The sequence below is a fragment of the Andrena cerasifolii genome, chromosome 9, assembly GCF_050908995.1.
Source record: "Andrena cerasifolii isolate SP2316 chromosome 9, iyAndCera1_principal, whole genome shotgun sequence".
Classification (NCBI taxonomy): domain Eukaryota; kingdom Metazoa; phylum Arthropoda; class Insecta; order Hymenoptera; family Andrenidae; genus Andrena; species Andrena cerasifolii.
This window is the reverse complement of record NC_135126.1, coordinates 9,100,736-9,122,428: the sequence shown is the minus strand read 5'-3', so window position 1 is coordinate 9,122,428 and position 21,693 is coordinate 9,100,736. Positions and strand designations below refer to the sequence as shown.

At 49.0% G+C, this 21,693-nt stretch overlaps 2 protein-coding genes across 3 annotated transcripts; both read right to left on the bottom strand.

The window, feature by feature from the left end:
* Positions 1 to 3,244: 3,244 nt before the first annotated feature.
* Geko (geko) lies at positions 3,245 to 11,906 on the bottom strand. Of its 2 annotated transcripts, none has more exons than XM_076819497.1 (4): positions 11,338 to 11,906; positions 10,381 to 10,772; positions 8,499 to 8,631; positions 3,245 to 4,089 (listed from the first exon to the last, which is right to left on the bottom strand). In XM_076819497.1, exons 2-4 carry the CDS (start codon positions 10,595 to 10,597, stop codon positions 3,918 to 3,920), a joined length of 522 nt encoding a protein of 173 aa, XP_076675612.1. In that variant the 5' UTR covers positions 10,598 to 10,772; positions 11,338 to 11,906; the 3' UTR covers positions 3,245 to 3,917. The 2 variants fall into 2 exon arrangements, with proteins under 2 accessions (XP_076675612.1, XP_076675613.1); XM_076819498.1 differs by having other exon boundaries at positions 11,636 to 11,906.
* A 1,170-nt stretch (positions 11,907 to 13,076) lies between these two features.
* Positions 13,077 to 15,977, bottom strand: LOC143373186 (uncharacterized). The gene is made up of 8 exons (XM_076820176.1): positions 15,927 to 15,977; positions 15,779 to 15,844; positions 15,662 to 15,703; positions 15,508 to 15,579; positions 15,305 to 15,421; positions 14,990 to 15,018; positions 14,491 to 14,672; positions 13,077 to 13,636 (listed from the first exon to the last, which is right to left on the bottom strand). Exons 1-8 carry the CDS (start codon positions 15,975 to 15,977, stop codon positions 13,422 to 13,424), a joined length of 774 nt encoding a protein of 257 aa, XP_076676291.1. The 3' UTR covers positions 13,077 to 13,421.
* Positions 15,978 to 21,693: the final 5,716 nt, after the last annotated feature.

Here is a 21,693-nt window from a genome sequence, read left to right as displayed (position 1 = left end):
ATGAAAGTTAAAAGGGCGACTTGGAGACTCGATATCTCAAGCTACTTTTCACAAAAGTAATTAAGCAGTGGTACCTATTTAAGGGGTCATTCCTGTAATCACACCGCAAAATTCGGCAACATTCAGGTTTTTTTTCTCGGTAAATGCAATGAATAACAATATTAAACTTTTTTTTCGTTTATTAAGCTACTTGTAAGGTATACGGAACAATTTTTTAAATACACTTTTAATTGTGTTTTTTCAATGTTATTTGGAGATAAAAATCGCGCCTTCGAAAAGTAATACCTCCCTGGCGGGAGTGATTTCAGCTCACAGACTTATTTAAAACAAATAAAAAAACATTCCCCGGTGTGTTTCACAGTTCACAGTAAACGTAGCGAATTGGAACAGATTCTATAGAGACGGAGGGTGCAAAAAGCTGGTACATGTGTAATTCGTGTTACGTGAAAGTGTGCACTTGCAACGAGTGGCACATGTAATTACCTTACCTCTGTAGATAGTTTTTTCGCGTCAAACGGTATGGTAATGCGTGGAAATGGTGCAACGGCCACTTAAGTGCGATCACGCAGCGTCGACACCGTAAGAATATAATCGATCTTTCGCGTGGCGACGGGACACGGTGAACGAGACCGATTACGCGTGAACCCGCTGCGATCGTTGCTCAATGAGCGTGATTCTCCTGCGTGGCCTAGTTCACGTAAGTACAGCTGAATCGGTGCCGTGGATGCGCTTTTACCGCGTTGCATCGATCAACGGTCTCGATACGAGTCACTGATTACGTAAACACGCGTCTCATGAATGAGCCCCCATTTCTTCGTACGCCTTTCAATTACAATACTTCTTTACCTGAGAACAATTACTAACAAGGGAAGGACACCATGTGGTAGACACCGATTTTGATAAGCCTTGGCACGATGGATCTATGTTGAAAATAAGTAAATAGGTGTCCGAGCGTTTCAGCCAATAGGCTTTAATAATCGAGATATTTACATGTAAATTATTCAAAATTTAGGGTTTTAGTAGGTAAAAATCTCACACTACCCTGGCACCCGCGGCAGATTCCCTTCTGGAGGCGTCGGGGTGCCTTTTGAAGATATCTCCACGTTAAAAAAAAACTTTATAAATTTTTTTTACAAATCATTTTTTTATAATTTTTTTTTTTAACTTGGGGAAATCTTCAAAATGCACCCCGACTCCTTCAGAGGGGAATCCCACCGGGGGCGCCAGAGTAGTGTGTGATTTTTACCCATTAAAACCCCAAGGCCACTATGAAATTTTAAATAATTTCCATGCAAATATTTCAATTATTAAAGCCTATTAGCAGAAACGCTCGGACACCTATTTTCTTATTTTCGACATAGGTCCATCGTGCCAAGGCTCATAAAAATCGGTGTCTACCACATAGTGTCCTCCCCTTGTAAGTAGAATCATCTATTCTCCGCTAATTACTAAAAGACTCATTAAGTCCTCTCCTCGAGCAACTAATTTCTTATTTCCACGACTCCGACGCACGCTGCCCGAAGGAAATTTCGCCGGGCGTTCGAGGATTCCCCAGGAGCCGATCGTCCGATGAAAGTTTCGCAATATCCACCGAGTCCCGTTCGTTTCGGTAATCACGGATGGCTCGCAAAGTATGCCGTAACGTCGCGACGCCTGCTAGGAAGGGCACAGCGGGGGATATCCGATGTCCCGGCGTGATCGGGGCTCCAGTGGGGCTCAGAAATTGCGATCCCTCGAGTGGCGGTGTTGGCAGTGGCGCGAAGACCCGCGTATAAACGAAGCTGCGATCATTTTTGCGCGGATATCGCGGCGGGGCCCAACTGCTCGTCGCCACTCTTGGCACGATCTCGCTTGCGATCGTTACGCGCTCGCGCCGGAGATGCTTGGCATCGTGCTTAAGCCGATATAAAGGCGCCCGGAGATTATTATAATAACTTTGCCGGGGGCTGACGCCGTTGTAAATTGTCGGGATTGTTTTCCCGCGAAACTCTTCCTGCGCCGAACGTTTTCCTTTTATACAAACAAGATGGAGCGGGGGCGAAAAGTAGGAGGCAAGGAAACGCGACTGTTCTTCTGGAAAGTAATATCGGTGGCAGCAGGATCGTTTAAGGGGGAGGATAGTTTCGCGGCGCGTCCCTCCGAGCTCTTCTAACTCGACACGGTAATCGATGGTATCCGAGTGCAAATTGTTATCCGGTGTATCCTTTCGAAAGCGCAGCATAAAGATGCGCGAAGTCTGCGCAGGGGGGGAAGATGATGGTTTATCGAGCGCCTCGAGTGGGTCGCGATTGAAACGCGGTGGAGATCGGCGACGATAACGGCGATGGATAAACCTGGCGTATCGCAGAAATTAGAACCCTTCTTCTCCTCCATTTTCTGCTCGCAGCCGGGGCGAAATAATTACAAGAAGCGAGACCGAGTAAAAGAGCCATTACCTCGGGCCGCCTTTGTGGGCGCTCCGCGCTCGCTAAATATTATACGCCTATGGTAAATAACGGCTACTTCGCTGGAATCGGTTCCCGTGGAGCGGGCTATTAGCGGGGGCGAGTCTCGAGAACGCGGAAAATGCTCCGTAATTGCCGGGAAATTAATAGGGGTGTATTCGAGCCATTACGTAACGCTGCCAGTGGAAAGAATCGCGCGGGTGGAATTGTTGATGCTCGGGTCCGAAGAGGCGGGCGCAGGTAGATAACAGAAATGAAGTTTATTTTCCGGGAAACAGCAACTCGGAACTGACGCTTGTGTAAATTCCCTTTCGCGTTTCACATGTTATTTAACAGACTGGATAATTTCTGGGATAATATGTAAAGAGTGACCCAAAATATAGCCTCGCCTTGGTCCCACGATTTTGGAACCGAATTTCATGCGAAACGATACCTTGTGATGAGACATCAGTCACGCAAATATTTCAAGTTGAGCTGACAATTTGTTTCTGCGATATGGGAGGTGAAAGGAGTGAAAATTCGTTAACGCGTCAGCTCATGCGCTTCGATGTACGGACTTTTATGTCAGTCCGATAATTTAAACAATTATTTCCAAGGGTTTTGCTGACTGGTAACAGCGAATTTGAACTTAGATTTTAAAAATTTGTTGTGATTGATGTTTCATTATAAAGTATCATTTGGCACAAAATTCAGTTGCAAAATCGTGGGACGAAGAAGAGGCTAAAAAAGGCCTCATTTTTGGGTCACTCCTTCTACCGGAGGATCTCTGCCGGAGTTGAAGGGTTATAAACAACACGCTATGCTTTCATTCAGGTTTTATTTGCCGAAAATGTATAATAGTATGATGTACAATTCAACCGTACGGCTGATTCGAGCGGCGCATCTGTGACACGCGGCAGCGTAAAATGAAATGTCACGTTTTAATTGCGCCGCGATTGCAATCCGCGTCTCGGATAATAAATAACGATCGCGAATCGGCGTTTGCCTCGGAGACGTGCGAGCAAACATCTTCATTGCGTTAAATACTATTTAATTCTCTCGAGGGTAATCTAAAGCGATCTTAGGTCGATTGGATGATAGTGTCTGTTTAGTAAAAACTTCGCAGCAGTCGAGTATAACGCAGAGAAACAATAATCCCTGGACTCGAGTGAAACGTATCTTCGAATCTTACGAACAATACTATTTTCCTGTACCATATCTAGCTTCAACAAATAACAAATCTCCCTCTTTCTTCACTCGCTCGCTATCGTACAATTAATAAGATAAACTATTGTTAGGAGTACAAATAAAAAATAAACATCTCGTCGCCGGTCATAATCTCAGTAGTCTCCTTCGTATAAAACTATCTTCGGATCCTTGAAGATCGAATTGTCGTCCATTGTTCGACCACTCGTTAGAAAACTCGTCCACGATATCACAGGCTTCATTGTGCGTGTCCATTCCCCCCCATCGATCGCGTGGCATTTCGTCGCGTCAGCGCAGCCGTATCTTCTTCATCATATTCAGAACGCTGGAGCCAGACAGGGGGCAGGTGGGATAGAAGTTGTGGCATCCCTGACCTTCCAGGCCGGATATCAGTTGACCCATATGAGCCGCGAAGTGGTATCTCGACGGTACTTCCGCCATTGTGCTCAAACTCGTGTCCCTGAAAAATGTTCATGAAATATTCATCGATTACTTATACCCTTCTTCGGTCGTGGGTGCGGTAAGGGTTATCGAGCGTCGCCCGTGAGACTCTAGATAATTGGGGAGGATGGATGTCGATCATATTTCCCAATAAACAAATCAACCTCTTGCCCCCGTGAGCAAATGATTTTGAAACGAAGGAACAGTGGGGCGTTAATGGTGTCCGTGTCACGCACGAAATCAACTCTACTTTCGCAACGACGCTTGACCATGATAAACTGGTCGGGAGCGCGGCATATAAGAACAGGCACAAGGCGAGTCGCCTTTTACTTTCGATATCGACGGCAGCCCGCAAACCCGCCACGTGGAATCCGGTTACAAGCCGCGTCCAAGCCACCTGAAAACTACACGAACGCCTTTCCCGGCCCCGCCGTGTACCTACCAAGGAACTACGGAATAATGGACGCTTCCGGCGTTCGCCACGGGCGTCTTCCGAGTTCCTGACCGCTCCTAACCCTCCACCGTCTGCAATCTTATCGCGGCCGTTATCGATCGGCGAACTGTCTTTTATATAATCGTATTTCGTCACGACGATCGGCCTTAGCGCTTCGACAACACTGTTCCCGGAATGTTCGAAAGGAATGTCCCCGGGAAACTTCCTCGTCCCCTGTCTCTTTAGCTTCCCACGACTGGATTCCCAATTTATTACACGCTTCGTCCGAACTTCTCGTCCGCTCCGCGGCTCTAAAAAGACAGGCGATCTCGTCGACGAGACACGTAAAGGCGAGAGGAATAAAAGGACCCCGCGGATCCTCTGGAATCTAGAACGCTGGGGGGTGGAGAAGGAAGCAGCAGTTTCGTCACGCGTGATCCCCGAGGAAGACGACTTCCAGCCGCAAGAAGGGGACACCTGGCTGTTTTGGAAGTTTACGATCGCGGGCCTACGCGAGGAGGACACGTGGAATAAACGGGAAACGGTTTCTTAGCCTCTCCATCTTGATCGGTTTAACCCGAAGCGATCGGCGATCCAATAAAAATCGAGCTGGCGAGGGAGGCGGCGTTTACGCGCGTATAAAAGTAAATATAAAGCTAGGCTCCTTCCGGGCCATTAATCGCGGCGAGGAGGAGCGATTCGCTGCGACGTCGTTTGCATCTTTTCAATTTTTCTCTGCGCGAGACACTGGCATGAATTCTTCAGTGAATACCCGAGCGATTCACTCGGCATCCTTTCATCAGATGTTTCAATTTCTGATCGAGTTTCCGGATCCATTCGGTACCGCCTCGGTCGTCTGCCAGCGTCGAATTGGTGGACGGGCATCTGCGTTTCAAGTGGCGGGGTGGTTGACAGTGAAGAAACTCGAAGGCGCGAGGAAAGATGAGGAGGCATCGAACACTCGTGTCCCAGACACGCTTCGGGCGATGGTAGAAAGTCGGAAGATTGAATAACCTCGTGAAAAGGAAAGTGGCGGGCTGTTACGGTGTGCAGGCGGCGGTTCCGTTTTCGGAGTGGCCGCTTACATAAGGGCAAGCAGAACTTTCACGTTGTACTTCGACCTCCGCTGCTCGCCGGAGTACCGGCGACTCTTTAATCGCCGGAAATAGCAGCGCTAAACAAATAAACTCGAGGCTCCGGTGGATTCCAGCACGCTTTCATTGAGACGTCGCTTGGTTGTCTATGCGCTTCCTGGATTAGCGGAAAGGTGCGAAAGACACGATATTCCTCGACGCTTAATAAGTAAAGAAGCGGTTACAAGAAAGTACTACGGAAAACTGCCTTCTATTCTCCAAGTTCGAGGCAACGATTTCCTCTGCACGATCCTCCTCTACCTCTCTCAAAGCAGCCCGAGCTAACGAAGCAACAGGGACACAAAACCAGCCGTGATATTCGAAAACACCACGACGTCTATATCACGGTACCAAAATCCTCGCTCCCCCTCATTCAGCCGATTGACATTTTATAAAAGCCCGCGCCGCGGTTCCCTTTGAATCAATAATCCCAGTGACGTTCCAGCGTGCTGGAAATCCGAGCCGGAGATCCCGCGAGATCGGCGCGCGGAATCGCCGGCCAGCGTTGGACTCGCAAACAGACCGATCCCAATATTTGGCCGGTTTAACGTAACTTTGCTTTTAATCGCGGACAGGGCGCGAAGGAAATGGAGCGAAATGCCAGCGGACGGTCTCTCGCGCGGCGCGCGGCCGCTCGCATTATCCAAATAATATGGCGGGTGTCGCGCGTGCACCAGCCACGTTTTACCTTGGCTCGTAAACGGGAATTGCGAGATACGGCGGCGGCTCGCTCGCGATCGGTACGCACGCCAATCCAATTTCGACGGGTGTGCGTCAGGCGCCGCGACGCCGCCGGGGCTGTGGATCGGCCAGCCGATCGCCGGATCGGCGGCCGATCGTCAGCGTTCCCGCGAGCCATCGCGCCCGACGTGCAGCGCGAAAATTGCGAAATTCATGGTACTCCGCCGCGCCATCCAATTTTCGATGACGCCCCGGATTGCAGCGCCGACGACACCGATATCGGACCCGGCGCTCGCATCTGTTTAGCGGGATACCGAACTGTGCGCGATTGTTTGGCCGTGTGCGCGCTTGTTATTCGACGGGGGATCGCGGCTCCCACCCTGCACCGATCGATAGGCCGCCGCTGCCCTCGGAAACGATGATCGAGGAGGCAGAGGGACGCGGCGAGTTTCCGGGAATTGTGTGTACGGTTGTTGCGAGGGGTGTAATCTAGAGATTGGTGGGTAATCTGGCGGAATGTGCGGCTATCGCGTTGGTGGCTTGGGGACAGAATGATCTCTTCGTCTGATCAGTGGTACCTCTGATATGGAGGCGTGCCTGAAGACTTTTTGGCAGGGATGATCGGTATCGCGACGATGAATTTAATGAATTTAGAAACCTGGTGTAGGGAAGTAAGAGGAGGAAGTAGGTGCGCAGGCGAATTAACTGTCGCTGTGTACACAGTCGTTTCAGATGGCTAGGTGCAAATGGTTTCTAGCAATGAAACGCTATTGGTGCTTTTGCTGAATTGTAATGCCCACTGATTATGTATGCACTTCTTGACAACCAAGCACAGTTTCTTTTGAAATAATTCCGGAAAGGTAAATACCTACTGCGCGCCCTAAGTAAGGCGCAAGTAGGACTCGAGGCTAGTTAAATATGCAACGCTAAAAGAGAAATAGTATATTCGATAGAAGAAACGTGCAAACAGCACATGTTGTATGTAAATGTTACGAGTAACTGGGAATAGTTCGTGACGTCGATTTGATTAGCGTCGGGATTAGGGTGGCCAACTGTACTATATTTTTATCTAGTGTACTATGTACTGTTAAAAAAGGATGTAGTACGTAAAGATACTGTATTTCCGATACATCGACAAAATTCTACAATTTTTACTTATTTCTTTATTTTGTAGCAACGTCAAAACTTTAATTTGCGAGATTAAACTTTAACAGAGAGAGGATGTTTTCTGTAACGAACATGAAGTGGCGGGAAGAGAGAAACAGAGCCAGTCTATCTCTCATAAAAAATGTGAATTTGGACTTTCAGTGCAATCAAACCTTTAACACATTTGTTAAAGACAATCAGTTAATTAATAATGCAAAATTCACAAAAAATATGCATTTAGAAAATAAGATGTTTTAATGTAGTTTTATTTTGTACCACTTTCCTCTGAAAGTACTACACTTTTTCATGATTCACTATATTTCTTATCACATTTGGCCGTAAAGTACTGTATCTTCCCGACAAATAGTTGGCAACCCTAGTCGGGATCGTTGATTCCTTGGACTCGTCATCGAGTCTCCTCGTTACAGAGTGACGCAAGCTTCTTTTCTACATGTGTTTTCTGACCTCTCGCGATTCCAAGCCGGCGTCGATTGCGTCCGACTGGTTTCACCCGCGTTGCTGCCAATGGCAATCGAAAGTGGAAAGTGAAAGTGGCGAACTGGAAGTCTCGAGTGATGAAAGTCTACGGGGCTTCCACGGGCGTCTCGCGTCGCCGTAAACCCTCAACGATACACCGAACAGCTTCATCATCGTGGGTTTCGAATGTCCGTCGATCATTCCGCCAAATGCGCCGTAAACGTTTAACGGCGCGATCGCTGTTCATTCGTCATAGTCTCTTCCTTTTAGGAAGAGGAGTCTGTTCCCTTCGTAACGTCAGTCCGGAGTAAACTATTCCGCAAGCATCTCACCGAAAACTGCATCGAAACTCATCGAACTTGAACCAGAATCATTATAATTCTAAAGCTCGCACGCGCGCTGATCAGACCCAACGTTAGCCTGTCAATATTAACGCTCCGCCGTTCAAATACGACGAATTGAATAAACTGATCGTTGCCTGGAACGTAAAAGCACGAGTGCCCGGCGTCGCACGTGTTGTGCGAAGAGCGAGGCGAGTGAATGCAACTCATCATTTACCTGATCAAGTTCAACAGAGACCGTTCCATCTCGCTCAGCTGATCCTGATGAACGGACGAGGTCAGTTCGCATATCAGCTTGGGCAAACAAGCCGTCTTGATCGTCGTCATCATTCGGGAGCGTCGTGCGATTGCTGCAAAGTGATCGACAAACATGAGTCGTTAAGCTTTCCCATGGAGTCGCGACATATTACTATGCAAGCTGGCGGATCGATAAGGCGCTGCTGCGATCCTGCTTCGAAACAAGTAACGCACTCTTACGAACAAGACGCTTCACCCTGCTACTCCTAACATTCCACGACGAAACCATCGTCATCCGCGAGTGAATTACCATCATTAAAAACTGGAACGCGAATGCCATACGTTCCCCGCCTGAAAGCTTTAATTCATTTCTTCCCGCCGCGACGAGAATAACTTAATTTCATGACCAACGAGACGCGACGAAACACAGCTCCCGCGGCCAGAGCAATCTGGCTTAATTAAATTTAATTCCACGTGGAACTTTTCCGACCTCAAACACGCTCCGTTCTATTTAATTCTCCGCAGTTCAATTTTCTACCGGAGGAGCGGGATCCGGGACTTTTGTTTAAAAATCACGGGGCAGAGTTGCTCGGGATTCCGCTGCTCGATGATAAAGTTGAAACGACGCTTTCGCCCACAGGCGCGGACCTCGGGTTGTTTTTCTTTTTGTTCCTCGGTGCGGCAGCGTCTCGGTCGCAACTGCAGACGGCGGCCTGAGGTAATCGAGACGGAAAAGCAAACTCAGCTCGCGCGCACACGCGAAATCTCGAGTCGCCGGAGGACGGGAGCGCGCGGTGCACCAGGTAGCCGAGGTTTACGGACACCGAAGCCGGTTCGCTGCTTTCGAAATGCATTTTCCAGCCGAACGAACTGGTTTGTCGAGGTCGAGCCGAGCGGCGATACGCGACCGAGCGGTGCGCTTCGAAATCCGATCGACGAGCCAAGCGATCGTAATAATTGCTCGCATGGAAAAGGCTCGTTAGACGACGTGGCTCATGGAACTCGACACTCGCGGCGTGGAGCTGTTTCGTCGACGGCCCGTCGTCGCGACCGCGACACCCTGACCTATCGTTTCGACCATTACGCAAGGCTGGCGATAAAAGTATGCTAAGAGGACGGCATTCGCGGACGTCGGTGCATAAATCCACGAGCAGGCGGCGCGCGATCGCCGCGCGATCCATAAAACATCGCCGCTACCTTGAAAACATTGTTTACTCGATCCGAAACGACGTTATTCCCGTCCACATCCGAGAACTGTTGACGTACCTCGCGCAAACAACATCGCCGGACCTCTTCCTCATTTTTACAACGAACACTGCCGGTTGCAACGGCTGATCCGACGTCGGGGTAAAAGAATCACGCTGAACAACGAACAATGGACACTCACTTATTCCAGCCGATAATTAAGCAGACAATATACGAGCCGTTTATTTTGAAAGTGGCCTAAGTCCATTTGTCAATTATTTTTTGTCGATTGTAGTAACGTGTAGTTGAAGTTAGTATTAAAAATTTATATATGACAAATTTTTAAATATAAAGTGGACTTAGGTCACTCAAAATAAGCGGCTAATATATTCTAATTAATTCGAACGAAATGGATGTATGCACGAGAACTCTGAATCTACCAGATCACTCCTCTCCTTCCAACAACACGGTAGCTCATCCCAGATCGACCCGCGCTTTGGATCAACGAGAGACCACTATCTTTTTAACGAGCCACCAGAAAATTCACGTAAAATCATCCGCCATGTCTGCGTCGACTCGCGTATCCTAACATTCCACTTCCCGTAGCTGCGGCTCGATGCGGTAGGCCTCCGCGAGAATAGTGGACGTTTCGCTTCTTCCTTTCTAGTTCCCCTTACCGTTTTCCCTGTCGTCCTCCTTGCTCGCGGATATCAGCGGTATCCTGTTGCGAGGAGCTTCCTTGGGCGGTCCTTGCGGCCCGCTCATCGGCTCGGTGAGGTTCCGCTCGTGGTGCTTGCCGAATATCGTGGACACCAGGTACGTGTAGTCACCGGCGAACACGAGGAACATCCCCAGGAATATGACGAGGCGAACGGTGCTGGTGTCCATGGCCATGGCGTCCTTGGAGGCGCTGCTTCTCCGCGTGGAAACGTCGCCGCTCGTCTGCTCCGATCGGCGATCCTCGATTCACTGGCGGCCTCCTGGCCGATTCAGGGACCGGATCGCTAGAGGCCGGGGCTGGATCTGGCTTTTGAACTTTAATCCTCGAGCGGCGGCGTGCTCCGTGCACCTACGCACGCGTTAATGGCCGTAATTAACGGAACTGCCCGCGTCGCTATTACGACGGTGTACCGAGTCGATTGAAATTAGAACCACGGGGACTATCGTAAGCGGGAGTTCTGCCTCGGGCTTGCATTCGGGTTCTCCAAAAGTGTTAGTAGCGGGTGGCTTTTCTTACATTCCGCGCTGCTCGTTCTGGGGTTCGATTCTCTGTTCAAAGCGGAGGCACCGAAGCAGAACTCCGGCTAACGAAGGGGGGTCGTGAATCCAGAGCTAGCTCGGTCTAGGTGTCTATTGCTCGGCGCACTTTCGACATCGAGAATCACAGGGTTTTGCGAGCTGAGGGCTAGCGACCGAGGGAACTCCCTTTGGAGCACAGTGTGGCTCTCGAAGAGCGGTTTAAAGCGACTGTCGACTGTCGAGGGGCTTTTCCTATCCTACATTCCACCGTGATTCCATCGAAATAGTGATTGCGCAGAAGGCTGGAATGGGGAATGCTCGTGTTACGCAACGGACCACTGTGCACGATCTGGCAGACTGCATAAGAACGCGTTACGAAACGGAACAATACGTACCCGTGAGAAGCATCGACGGCGCAAACCGTGCCCGAACACGGTGGAGAACGTGCACTTTCTGGAGGGAACACGTTTCAGCGAAACTCTCGCTTTCCGTTCACTTCCACTTTCCTCGAAACGCTTCGGGATATCGAGCCGCCTTAAAACGCGACGCGCGCTGCGAGTACGATCGTCGAGAGCCGATGGTACCGAGGCATACTTCGATCGAATGCGACGCGAGCCTCCTCGATCGAAGGCTGCCTCGAGATCTCGCGCTCTCCGCAGAAAGTGAACGCTCCGATTTCCTCGCGGAACGCACCAAACAGCAGATACAATTATTCGCTATACTCCACCGTCCCGCTTGTAGCACATTTCTGGGGAACTTCAACACTGTCCGAACGCCAACGCACTGTCACTAGCACTCTATCGGCACGCCTACCGGTCGCGGTGCACAGAAGCGCGGCAAATGCAAATCGCTGGAATTCGACGCGCGAAACGTCGCCGGGTGTTACGTCACGCTTCGCGACGAGCGCGTACCCGACGGAGGTATTTCGCCGACGGTGCCTCTGTTGCCTGCCGACGTCGTGGAATGACTGCGAATGATTCGAAGCCACGGCGGTGAACCTAACGAGTTGTCAGTGAAAGTTGGACACTCGCCCGCAACTCGCCGCGATTCGATCGACCGATCTCGCGCCGCGCCTTCTTTGTTCGGGAACGGGTACTTCCAACGAAACTGGTGCGTCGTCGTAGGGAAAGTTCCCAGGGAGCGAAGGGCTCGGCTCTTTCGTACAGCCTAAGAAAAAATCTAGCAGCAGATTGCCTCTTTTTCGTGCTCGTAATCAAGATTCTGGGAATCCCCTCTTCCCTTTTCCTGGGCGACCAGCATGGAGATTTCACGGTGCGACCTGTGCGTAGCAAAAGGAGTTTCTTCGAGGCAACCAGTTCCCTCAAGGACAGTGATACGAGCCCGTCTCAAGTCCGACGAGAGGCATACGATCGAAATCCATTTACGTTTCGCTTGCTTTTAGACAATCTTCTAAATTAATCAGACGCTATTACTCGGTTACCTTGAGAGCCTCCTACTTCGAAGCGGGCATTGAGATACTATCGTCGCACGTAAGTTGCCCTAGACGATTACGAATAGCTACGTTGTTTGTGATGAAATAGTTCCACGAGGAAAGATAAAAATGCCTCTTGTTCTCAGTAGTGTGACGTCGGAAGTGTTTCCCTTCAGCTGCAAGTTTTTCTGCGCTGTGAATCATTTAAACGATATCTTCGTCGAGTACATGTAGCACTCGAGGCAAGTGTCCACTCGAAAGTACGAAGAAGCTATTCCAATTTCGCGTGCGTCTGCGCTCCCAGTTGGATCTTCAGCTGTGCGTCGAAACGTTTGTCTAAGAGCTCTACCTTGTTTCCCTGTTCGCGAGCAGACTTACCTGAGCGGAGCTGGCCACGCAGCGGTTGCTCCAAATCTCCTGCAGAGTTAATCTTCTAGAGTCTTGAATCTAGACTAACGTTCCGATCTCTGCGGGACTTGCAACAGTTTAAAGTTCTCCGCGATCTAGAAAAACGCGGGTTCGGTTACGATCTTCCCAGGAGGACTGGATAAAATTCAAGCCATACGCCAGGCGTGTTTAATTGCTAACGTCAGCGACACCCGTATGCAAATGCACTTTCTCAGGGAGTCCGACGCGCGTCTCATTACCGCGCTGCTTCTTCGCAGTCGCAGGGATTCGCGTAACGCTTGTTTACTATGCTCCATGCTGCTGATTAAGACGTCGTCGCTCGATAAGAGGCGACAGGATGACGTTACGTTTAGATTGACGGAAGCAATTGTAAGGAAATGTAATTATAAAGTTCCCTGCGTTCCATTTGCAAGTTTGAAGTTGCTATTCATCCATGCTTTACGTTTGACGCACTCGGAAATTGTAATTCGTGGATGTTCTACGTTTGACGCAGTTGGAAAATGAAAGGGCTGCAAAGCGTAACGCTTATTTGCTCGGATTGAAATCATTTTACTTGGGAAGAGAGGGTGTTCTCCAGTAAAACGAACCACTTTGTTTCGTTGCTAAGAGTTTTATTGAAACCATATATATATAAGAATCTTAAAAGCCACGGAGTTGGTACATCTCCTTGGGGAAAATGGTTGCAAGGCCTAGCAACGATTTGGTAAAAGGTGTGGCCATCTTGAAGGGTTCTGTGTGCAGCTTCTTGGAATCGGAACGCGTTATTATTGGAATCTTCGATGATTTTTCGCGTCGTCTTCTTCTTCTATCTTCGCATTGACGATCGCCACTGCTCCAGAGAATCCTGTTCGCACCTGAAATTATTGCGAAATCATTGTGAGAACCAGAGGAATGCACTGGTGCAGTTAATTCCCGAAGGATTGTGTCAGTAATGCGTAGCTCGATCATTATGACTTCCATCATGCGGTAATGGGCTTTCATAAAAATCAATTTTCATAGTTCCCTCTTAAACAAAGAGCTGTGCACGCACTTGGGAAAGTTATGACCCGTGACACTAACTCTAATCAACGCTTTACGGCAGAGCTACTGGTAACCACTGGCATAGGCGAGAGAAAGTTGATGATAGAGCCTTGGTGTTTATCTTCTCCTCTTTCTCTCTGGTAGAGGCAATAATTCACGCCAGTGGGATGAGCATTTAGTTTAAAAAGCAGCCTGTATCGTTGCTCCGAGAGTGTTCAAACAGGGTCAGTAAACTGTTTAGTATCTAATTTTCTAGCTGCAGCAGTTAAGAAGACATATGGGATGCCTAGAGTTCTCAATTAATCAACCCTTCTGAGCGTTTCGGTGCAATCCTGTACCAGGCCTTGAAGGATGATTTATAAACTGCGTTAATTGAACTTGGTTGACGTTAAAGTAGTAATTAAATACAGATATTCATCTCCATGAATCACTGGCAACATTAAGTCTAACTTTCATCAGCGAACTGACCATAATAATAATACCACCTCTGCTTGCTCCATAGACTTTCTATCCGTCGAGGATCGAGTACTGTAACGATTCCATAAACCGGTGAAAGTAACAATTAACGGAAAACGGCAAAGAGCAGGCTCTGAGACGGTGATCGGTAATTAGAATAGAAACGGTGTCGTAACTAATTATTCAGAATTGGTCGCAGAGAAAAAGCTGGAGAGTCTGAGGGTGCGCTCACGGTGATGAATCGGTGATTCCGAGCAGGCCTCCACGGACGCGCAGTTACTTGAGTCCGAGTTTCGGTGGCGGAGCTGCATTCGCAGCGGAGGGAGGTGGACGACGGTGGCCAGGAGGTCGAGTGACAAAGATCCCATACTTTCTGGGCGGCGGGAGGGTTGGTGGGAAGGACGGTTCCAAAATCTGTCGAATTAAACAGCAATGGGCGCAGAGTGTTCAGGGAACCGTCTCGCAAAGACTGCGCGTTCCTCTGGGCCACGATCGATAATAGCGGACCAGGCCACAAATCAGCGAACCTTCCCGCACGCAGCAATCCCAGCCAGTCAAGGATTATCAGATGCCATTACTCAAACAGGCATCATCAATATTACATAATTACACCGCGGTACAATAATCCCTTGAATAATACCCGCTAATCCCTAATAATAACATTGTTCCTTCCACAGCGCGAGCACCTACGGCGTAATCACGATCGTTCCCCTGAATGCGTCTTAACTAACCGAGCGCTCCGCCGTTTCCCTCGATCCCCCTTTTAACAGAGACAAACGAAATAACTCTACGCGTCGCGGGTCTCTCCTAGACGCTGCGTTCTAATAGAATCCGCCGTGGCAATCTGTCCCGGCTCGCCTCGACGTCTTGTTGGCTGGTCTGCGGCTGTAACGCGCCCCGCGCAAACTACAAACTGTTACACGGTCTGGCGAGAGAGCCCGCTGCCGCGGTAAGTGGTAAACCGCTCGAGAGCAATTTTCGTGACAATTACAAGCGTCACGCTGGGAAAATCCGCGCCGGCTACCGCCGGTTTAATTGAGACCCACCTTGAGATCCTCGAGCGAGGACATCCCACCCTTGGCCCCCTCTTGCAGCTTTCCCTTGGCTTTTCGGTCAGCGACGTCGCCCGCAGGGCTGTCGAACGATTTCCCCGACCGCTTGTACTGCAAATCAACTACGATTTAATAATAATCGGTGGCATGGCCAGGGGCTAGGAGCGACGCGAAGGGGAAGGAAGATCTGTTGGTACTTTCTGGATGATCTCCTCCAGTTCGGACAGTTTCTCCGCTGCTGCGATCAGCTCTGTGCTCAGTCTGTGCATCTGGATTTTAGAATGTTTAGGGTGGCTTTGTTTCTTTCGTACGGAGAAGCTAGTTGTTTTAGTAGAGGGTGTTTTAATTTACTTCGTTCTCGAGCTGCACCGATGTCGCCCGCTGACCTTCCTTCTAAAATAATTTTTAGGGGTGAGTGTGTTAGGTATAGGGATGGCTTAAAGGCTGGGACTTTCGTTGGACACTAACTACTTTCACGACTACTTCGTCGTATTCGGTGTTCTTGTCCTTCAGCGCCACCGCGTCTTCCAATCCCTGAAACAACGAGCAATCTGTGTACAGCGGCTTAAACGAGAAAGCGTAGCGGTTAGAGGCGTTTAATCGACAACAGCCGCACCGTTCTCTTCTGCTCCACGATGCTCAGCATCTCTCTGTTCCACTTCTCCATCCTTTTGATCACCTGTGGCCCAGAATTTCGTGACTAAGAGACTTTAGGTAACAGAGGGGAAGTCGGCTCGTGAACGACGAGGGGATCGATTGTACTCACGGTGGTGGCGTACCACAGGGCCGCGTAGAAGAGGATGTGCATCAGTACGCAAACGTAGACATTGTCCAGCACGTACGCTCGTATGAATGACTATCGATCGAGGCGGAATGAAGACACGGTGGGAATGTGCATTAAGGAATTTTTTACCTGACGATCATAGATGTCGAGGAGCTTCAGAATCGGGTAGGATCTCGACAATTGAACGAAGTAACTCTGCCTTTGCCAGAACATCCTCGTGGAAGCAATCCATTAGACCACGCGGCGGCAAGGGAGAAACCGAATGCAGAGGCTGAGATAAAAGTTATTAACGATAAAAAAAAAGGTGCACGGCGCTGGAGACGTCTCCTCGATGGACGAGAGACGGTAATCTATATATCAATGGACGCCGCATCGTGAATCGGCTCGGCTTGAATAATCGACTGTCGCGGACTCGAGTTTCTGGCATGTAGCGACAGATTCTGGGCACTCGGAGAATTCGTTAATTTCAGGCTACGACCCGAGGGTTAGGTAATCGAAATTCTACGCGACAGATCAGTGGCGGCAAGAAATTTTAATGAGAGCCACCGATTGCGAGTGAGTTAGTGCTTTCTAATTCGCACTCCTCCAAAATTCAGGAAGATGAAATGACTGCCAAGGGTGGAAAACTCTTGCGTACTTAATGCAGCGTTATCGGGGTAAGTGGTCTACTAATTACTTGGAGCATCGCGTGTCAGAGTTACAAATCAAAAATGACCGATTAGATTATGAAATTCATTTGACAGGCTATGAAGTAACGCGTCCAGCATGGCGTGATTCACCGGTGGTTCATAACAGCTTTGTAGTATACGATAGCGTGAACCACCGGTGAGTCACGCTACACTTTTCATAATCTTTACGCCGACACAGCAAGATTGAAATTCAATTGGGATTACAAAGAACGTTGAATACTAAGCGATTCCTCAATCGCTCGCAAACTAAACGTATTAAGATGTGTCTGAAGTAAATTGCTACGCTTTAAATATCTCTAAAGGCCTCCTCCTTTCAAAGCACAGAGGAATCTCCCAGAATTCAGACAATCAGCGAGAGCATTATTGAATCGCGTGCGCGCGAGCCTCGATCTGACTTAATTTTGCAATCGCCGCGATATCGATCGGTCTTTGCAATAACCACGGACGAGCGTCGCTGATAATGTCGCCGATAACGAGCTGCGGGCACCGATAGGTGACGGGGGGATTGAAAAAAATAAGAGCGTGGAGGAAGAAGAAAGAAAAAAAAAATGGGAAAAGCCGGGAAGAAATGCGAGCGCGACGCGTGCATCGTGAATCATTATCATCCTTCGTTAAGCGACTCCGCGGCGAAGGGCGCAACGTCCCCGCGATTTCATCGCGTCCAGCTCGTAAAGTAATTCGACGGTGATTTACTGAGATGCTAATTGGCAAGCGGCGTCCACGCTTGTAGCATGGGCGGGGGAGCTTTATAATTTTACGAGGTTCGATCTGGAACCGCGGCGTCGAAATTATCGTCGGAAGAGTGGTCCCGCGACACATATATCGCGCGTTAACAACGTCCAGCCTGGTTCCGCGTAACGCGCGACTCCGTCGGTTAATAAAAGAATACGGGAAACGCGACTGCGTTAATGCGCCGCTCTCGAAATGAAAACTTATTCAAGCGCGGCCTTTAACAGCGGGTAGGGTAGACCGGGGGCGATAGTAACAGGGGGGCGATTGTCTCACGTTAAATATCTCAAAACATATGATAGATATTAACAGAAATTTTGGATATGTGATGAAGAATGACATTTCGAATACACACATCCATATCTTAGCAGAATAGATACACAATAGACATGCATAGTGAAGAAAATAACTTTTCGATACCCTAAAATAACTTTTCCTTACTGATTTAAAATTGTAATATAAATACTCCCTTTGCAAGTACGTGTTTTCTCTATTTTTTAATATTTAATCTGGTCATTTTTAAAGTAATACTGATCGTTACTTATCCGTTTTAAGTGTCTCGTTAATAAAAATTCATAATTTAAGTTCAAAAACCTGGTCGGGGGCGATTGTAACATCGGCAGTCTTGGTCGGTTGTACCGCGACAGAACGGAATAGTGACAAAGAAGATTAATAATATTGTCTTCTTTGCATAGAATCCTATAGCACAGCACAAGCAAACAAAATAAAAAATGGTTGCAATGTACTGAATGTAAGGATTGAGCAGATGCACAATGCACCAGCCAAAACGTTTTTTATTTCTGCCACAATTGCGATACCACATAATTGGTTATAGATTCTACTTTTTTCCAATTAACTATTACTATAATTTAAATCAATAAATATTTAAATTTTATAAAGTTAAAATTGTGCTACTATCGACTCCATGCAGTGTTACAACCGACCCGGGGTCAGGGACGATTATAACGCTTTCTCCGCTTCTCATTTTTTATTAATAACCAGAATATTACTTGACATACAGCGAAACTGTTGTGGCTCAAATAATCTCAGATAAACAAGTAACATTTCCGTAAAAAAAAACTGTTGTTGTAACTGTAATAGTTTTTGCGTAAACGTATTCCAAAGTCAAAGTGTTACTACCGCCCCCGGTCTACCCTATATAATTTTATTCGCGGTCTCGCGCGCAGGAAAACGGAGAGTTCTCATGATTTCCGCGAGCAGAATGGGGTGATTAAGCATGGAAGCCGGGGGCAATTAGCAGGGATTGTTCGGATGTAGAAATTTCCACTTCAATTGCACGGATCGTAACTCAGGGCGCTCGCCATCGCCGATGCACCCAGGAGCCGGGGTATATACCTTTCGTTAATATAAAATGAAGGCACCTGCACGGAGATGATCGATTCCGATTGCTCGGCCCTTTCGGAAGCTTTGCGAAAACAGTTGCAAGCAGAGGCAGCGGCACAGCGAGGAGCACAGGCGACGAGGAGCGGGCCTGGAAAATTCGATGCCCCGCAACAAATTCCCCGACGCGCAATCTGTCGTGCGACGCGTCGCAAACAAGAATCGATCATCGACGTCGCATCGATTCCACGCGACGACACATCGCCGAGCCTAATCCCGACGCGCCAATTCCACGGGGTTGCGAACGTAAGAGGGGGGATGAAAAAAAAAGGAAGTAGCACAGAGAAATCGCGGCGACGAGCTTCCACCCCCGCGATGACGCTTGTTTGCGCCGTCGATAGGGACGTTCGTCCAAACAATCCGCGCTGGAGCGTCCAGCCACGACAAACCACGTTAGAAATTAATCCCCCGGCGATCGTTGGCCCTTTGGCGAGGCCGATCTGCGTCGGCGTTCGATTAAATAAACAGGAATTAGCACATGAAAGGCCAGCCAGCGGTAGCGTTACTCTTAGAGGGTTTGCAGGGGGTGGACGACACTTGTCGTTTCCCATCGCGCCTCGCGGCCGGGGTTGACTAACTAAATACCAAGTTAGCCCTGAAATGGGCCCCGGGGCCAGGGTTAAACCGAGCTTAAAAAGCGACTGCAATCGTTCCCGGGGTGAATTGGACGCGCAAACACCGCGGAGCCTCGACTGTGAAAACACTCGAGATCACTTAGAGGAATCTCCGCTGTCGTGTCACCCTTCCGCGATTTCCGCACGCGATACCCACCCCTCCCGCGGCGCGCTGGCGGGCCGATGTTTATGTAAAACAGTAGCCGATATCGACGGCGGGGCTTTCCACGGGGAAGGCCGGAGCTGGATCCACTTGACGCGTCAAAACCGTCAGTTACACTGGTGCGGCAGAGGGGTGGTTTCGACGGGGCGGTGAAGCATAGCGAGGGTGGATTCTGCCGGGTTCGAGATCGAGGATGAAGACACGGTGGCTGGAATTCGAGAGTTTCCGCGTGGTGTTATTATTTCGAGGACCTGGCGAGGCTGGTAGGGGACGAATGATTCGAGCCAGGGGGTGCAGTGCCTACTGTCTTTGATGCGACTTCGCTCGGCATGCAGCGGCTCGGTTCTCGATTCGTAATAGGTTTGCGCGACGTTAGCAACGGATGGAGTTAGAGAACGCGGGAGGCACTTGGAATGGCCACTTTGATTCGCATTAATATCGGCACACACAAAGGAAATTTGATAAGACGGGATTCAGACTTTCCACGCGTTTGTACTTTCCGAGAGCGGCTCCACGCTGCCTCCGACCAATATTCACTGCGAAAGTTAATCGAGATGCGAATCAGTGGTTGGTAAAAGCGCGAGCTCGTATTCCGCGGCAGGTAGGGAATGAATTCGCAGGCCACTCTGCTCGCGGGAAGAAGGATTCTAGATTCTCGAGCCGTCGCGTCTCGGAAGCGTGCAGCATCCCTCTGAGAGAACGGCCGCGCAAGAACAGTCGCGTTGGAACGCAATTTCCAGCCGAGGAGGCCGAGAGGTAAGAGAGTTAAGCAAACTCGCGTCGCCTGGTCGTTTCACGAGCGAGTTGTCGCGCGATCGGCGTAAGAGCCTGTTGATAAAGGCTGCGCGAGGATAGAAGAGGGCACGGATGAAAGGGAGGCAGAGCAAATTGGTCGGGCAGCGAAAACAGGATAACGCCGGGAGGATCGTGGATCCTGGCGGCGTCCTCTGCCTAAATAGAGGCGAGCAGAGGCGGGCAATAGCATCGGGATATAATCGATTTGCCGTGAACTCATCCGTGATTCGAGGCCCCGCAAGTCGGCGTGACAAGAAAGTCTCGAGGCCCGGGCAAAGGCACCAGCGAACCGAGAAATTACTCATCGTTCTGATTGAGGTTAATTAATTAGATAATTAAGTCCTCCCCATCGCGACGACGGCGACAGCGACGGAGAACGACGTCGGATCGCGTAGCCTCTGCTTTCACCCTCCCCCCCCTCTCTTTCCGTCCCTACTTTCTCCCACCTCGCCCTCCCCATCCTCCGTCGCTCTCCTATTCCCAGGGGATGATTTCGCGGCGGTGATCCTCGTTATAAAAATGCTCCTCATTATTACCGAAACTACCCTCCCCGACGGCCTTATCTCATTAACGTCCTCGTTGGAGGAATCATGCCGCTGCGCTGCTCCAGGAGAGCAGTGACGTTTCACGCTGGAATTGCTATTCTGGCCGCGTTAAATTGATATTTAGCGAAAGGAGTTCTCCGAAGGAACCGAGCGCGTCGCTATGGTCTCGTTACTTAAGGGGGTAGGTTACCCTCAACAGCCAGAAATCAGGCCCTTCTTCAAATGCACATTCTGAAATAGTGAATGAATATAGTTAATAATCCTTAACTCGGTAGACATTACAAATTTTCAGCTATTGTAAAGTCGTATTTCAAACATTCTGACGTGTCAACAAATCGCCTGTTTTATGTTTCCGCTATTGCCAAGTACCAATTAAAAATTTTACGTAAAAAAAAACTACTTAGATAAGCAAAATCTTATCAAATTAGCCGCCAAAGATTGTTCTACTAAAGTTTTCATCCAACTTTGTCAGAAAAAAAGATAAAAAAAAACATGTTTGGCCGCATTTCAGGTTTTTGATATTGTAGCAAATTTAATGCCCGACAAAACGAGCAAACAAAAAAATCAAAAATCGGTTGAGAATTGTCGGAGATACGGAATTTTGTCCACAAAAAGGCACTTTGGAACCACTGTGCGCCGGTTCATCTCCGCTCCTTTTTAATT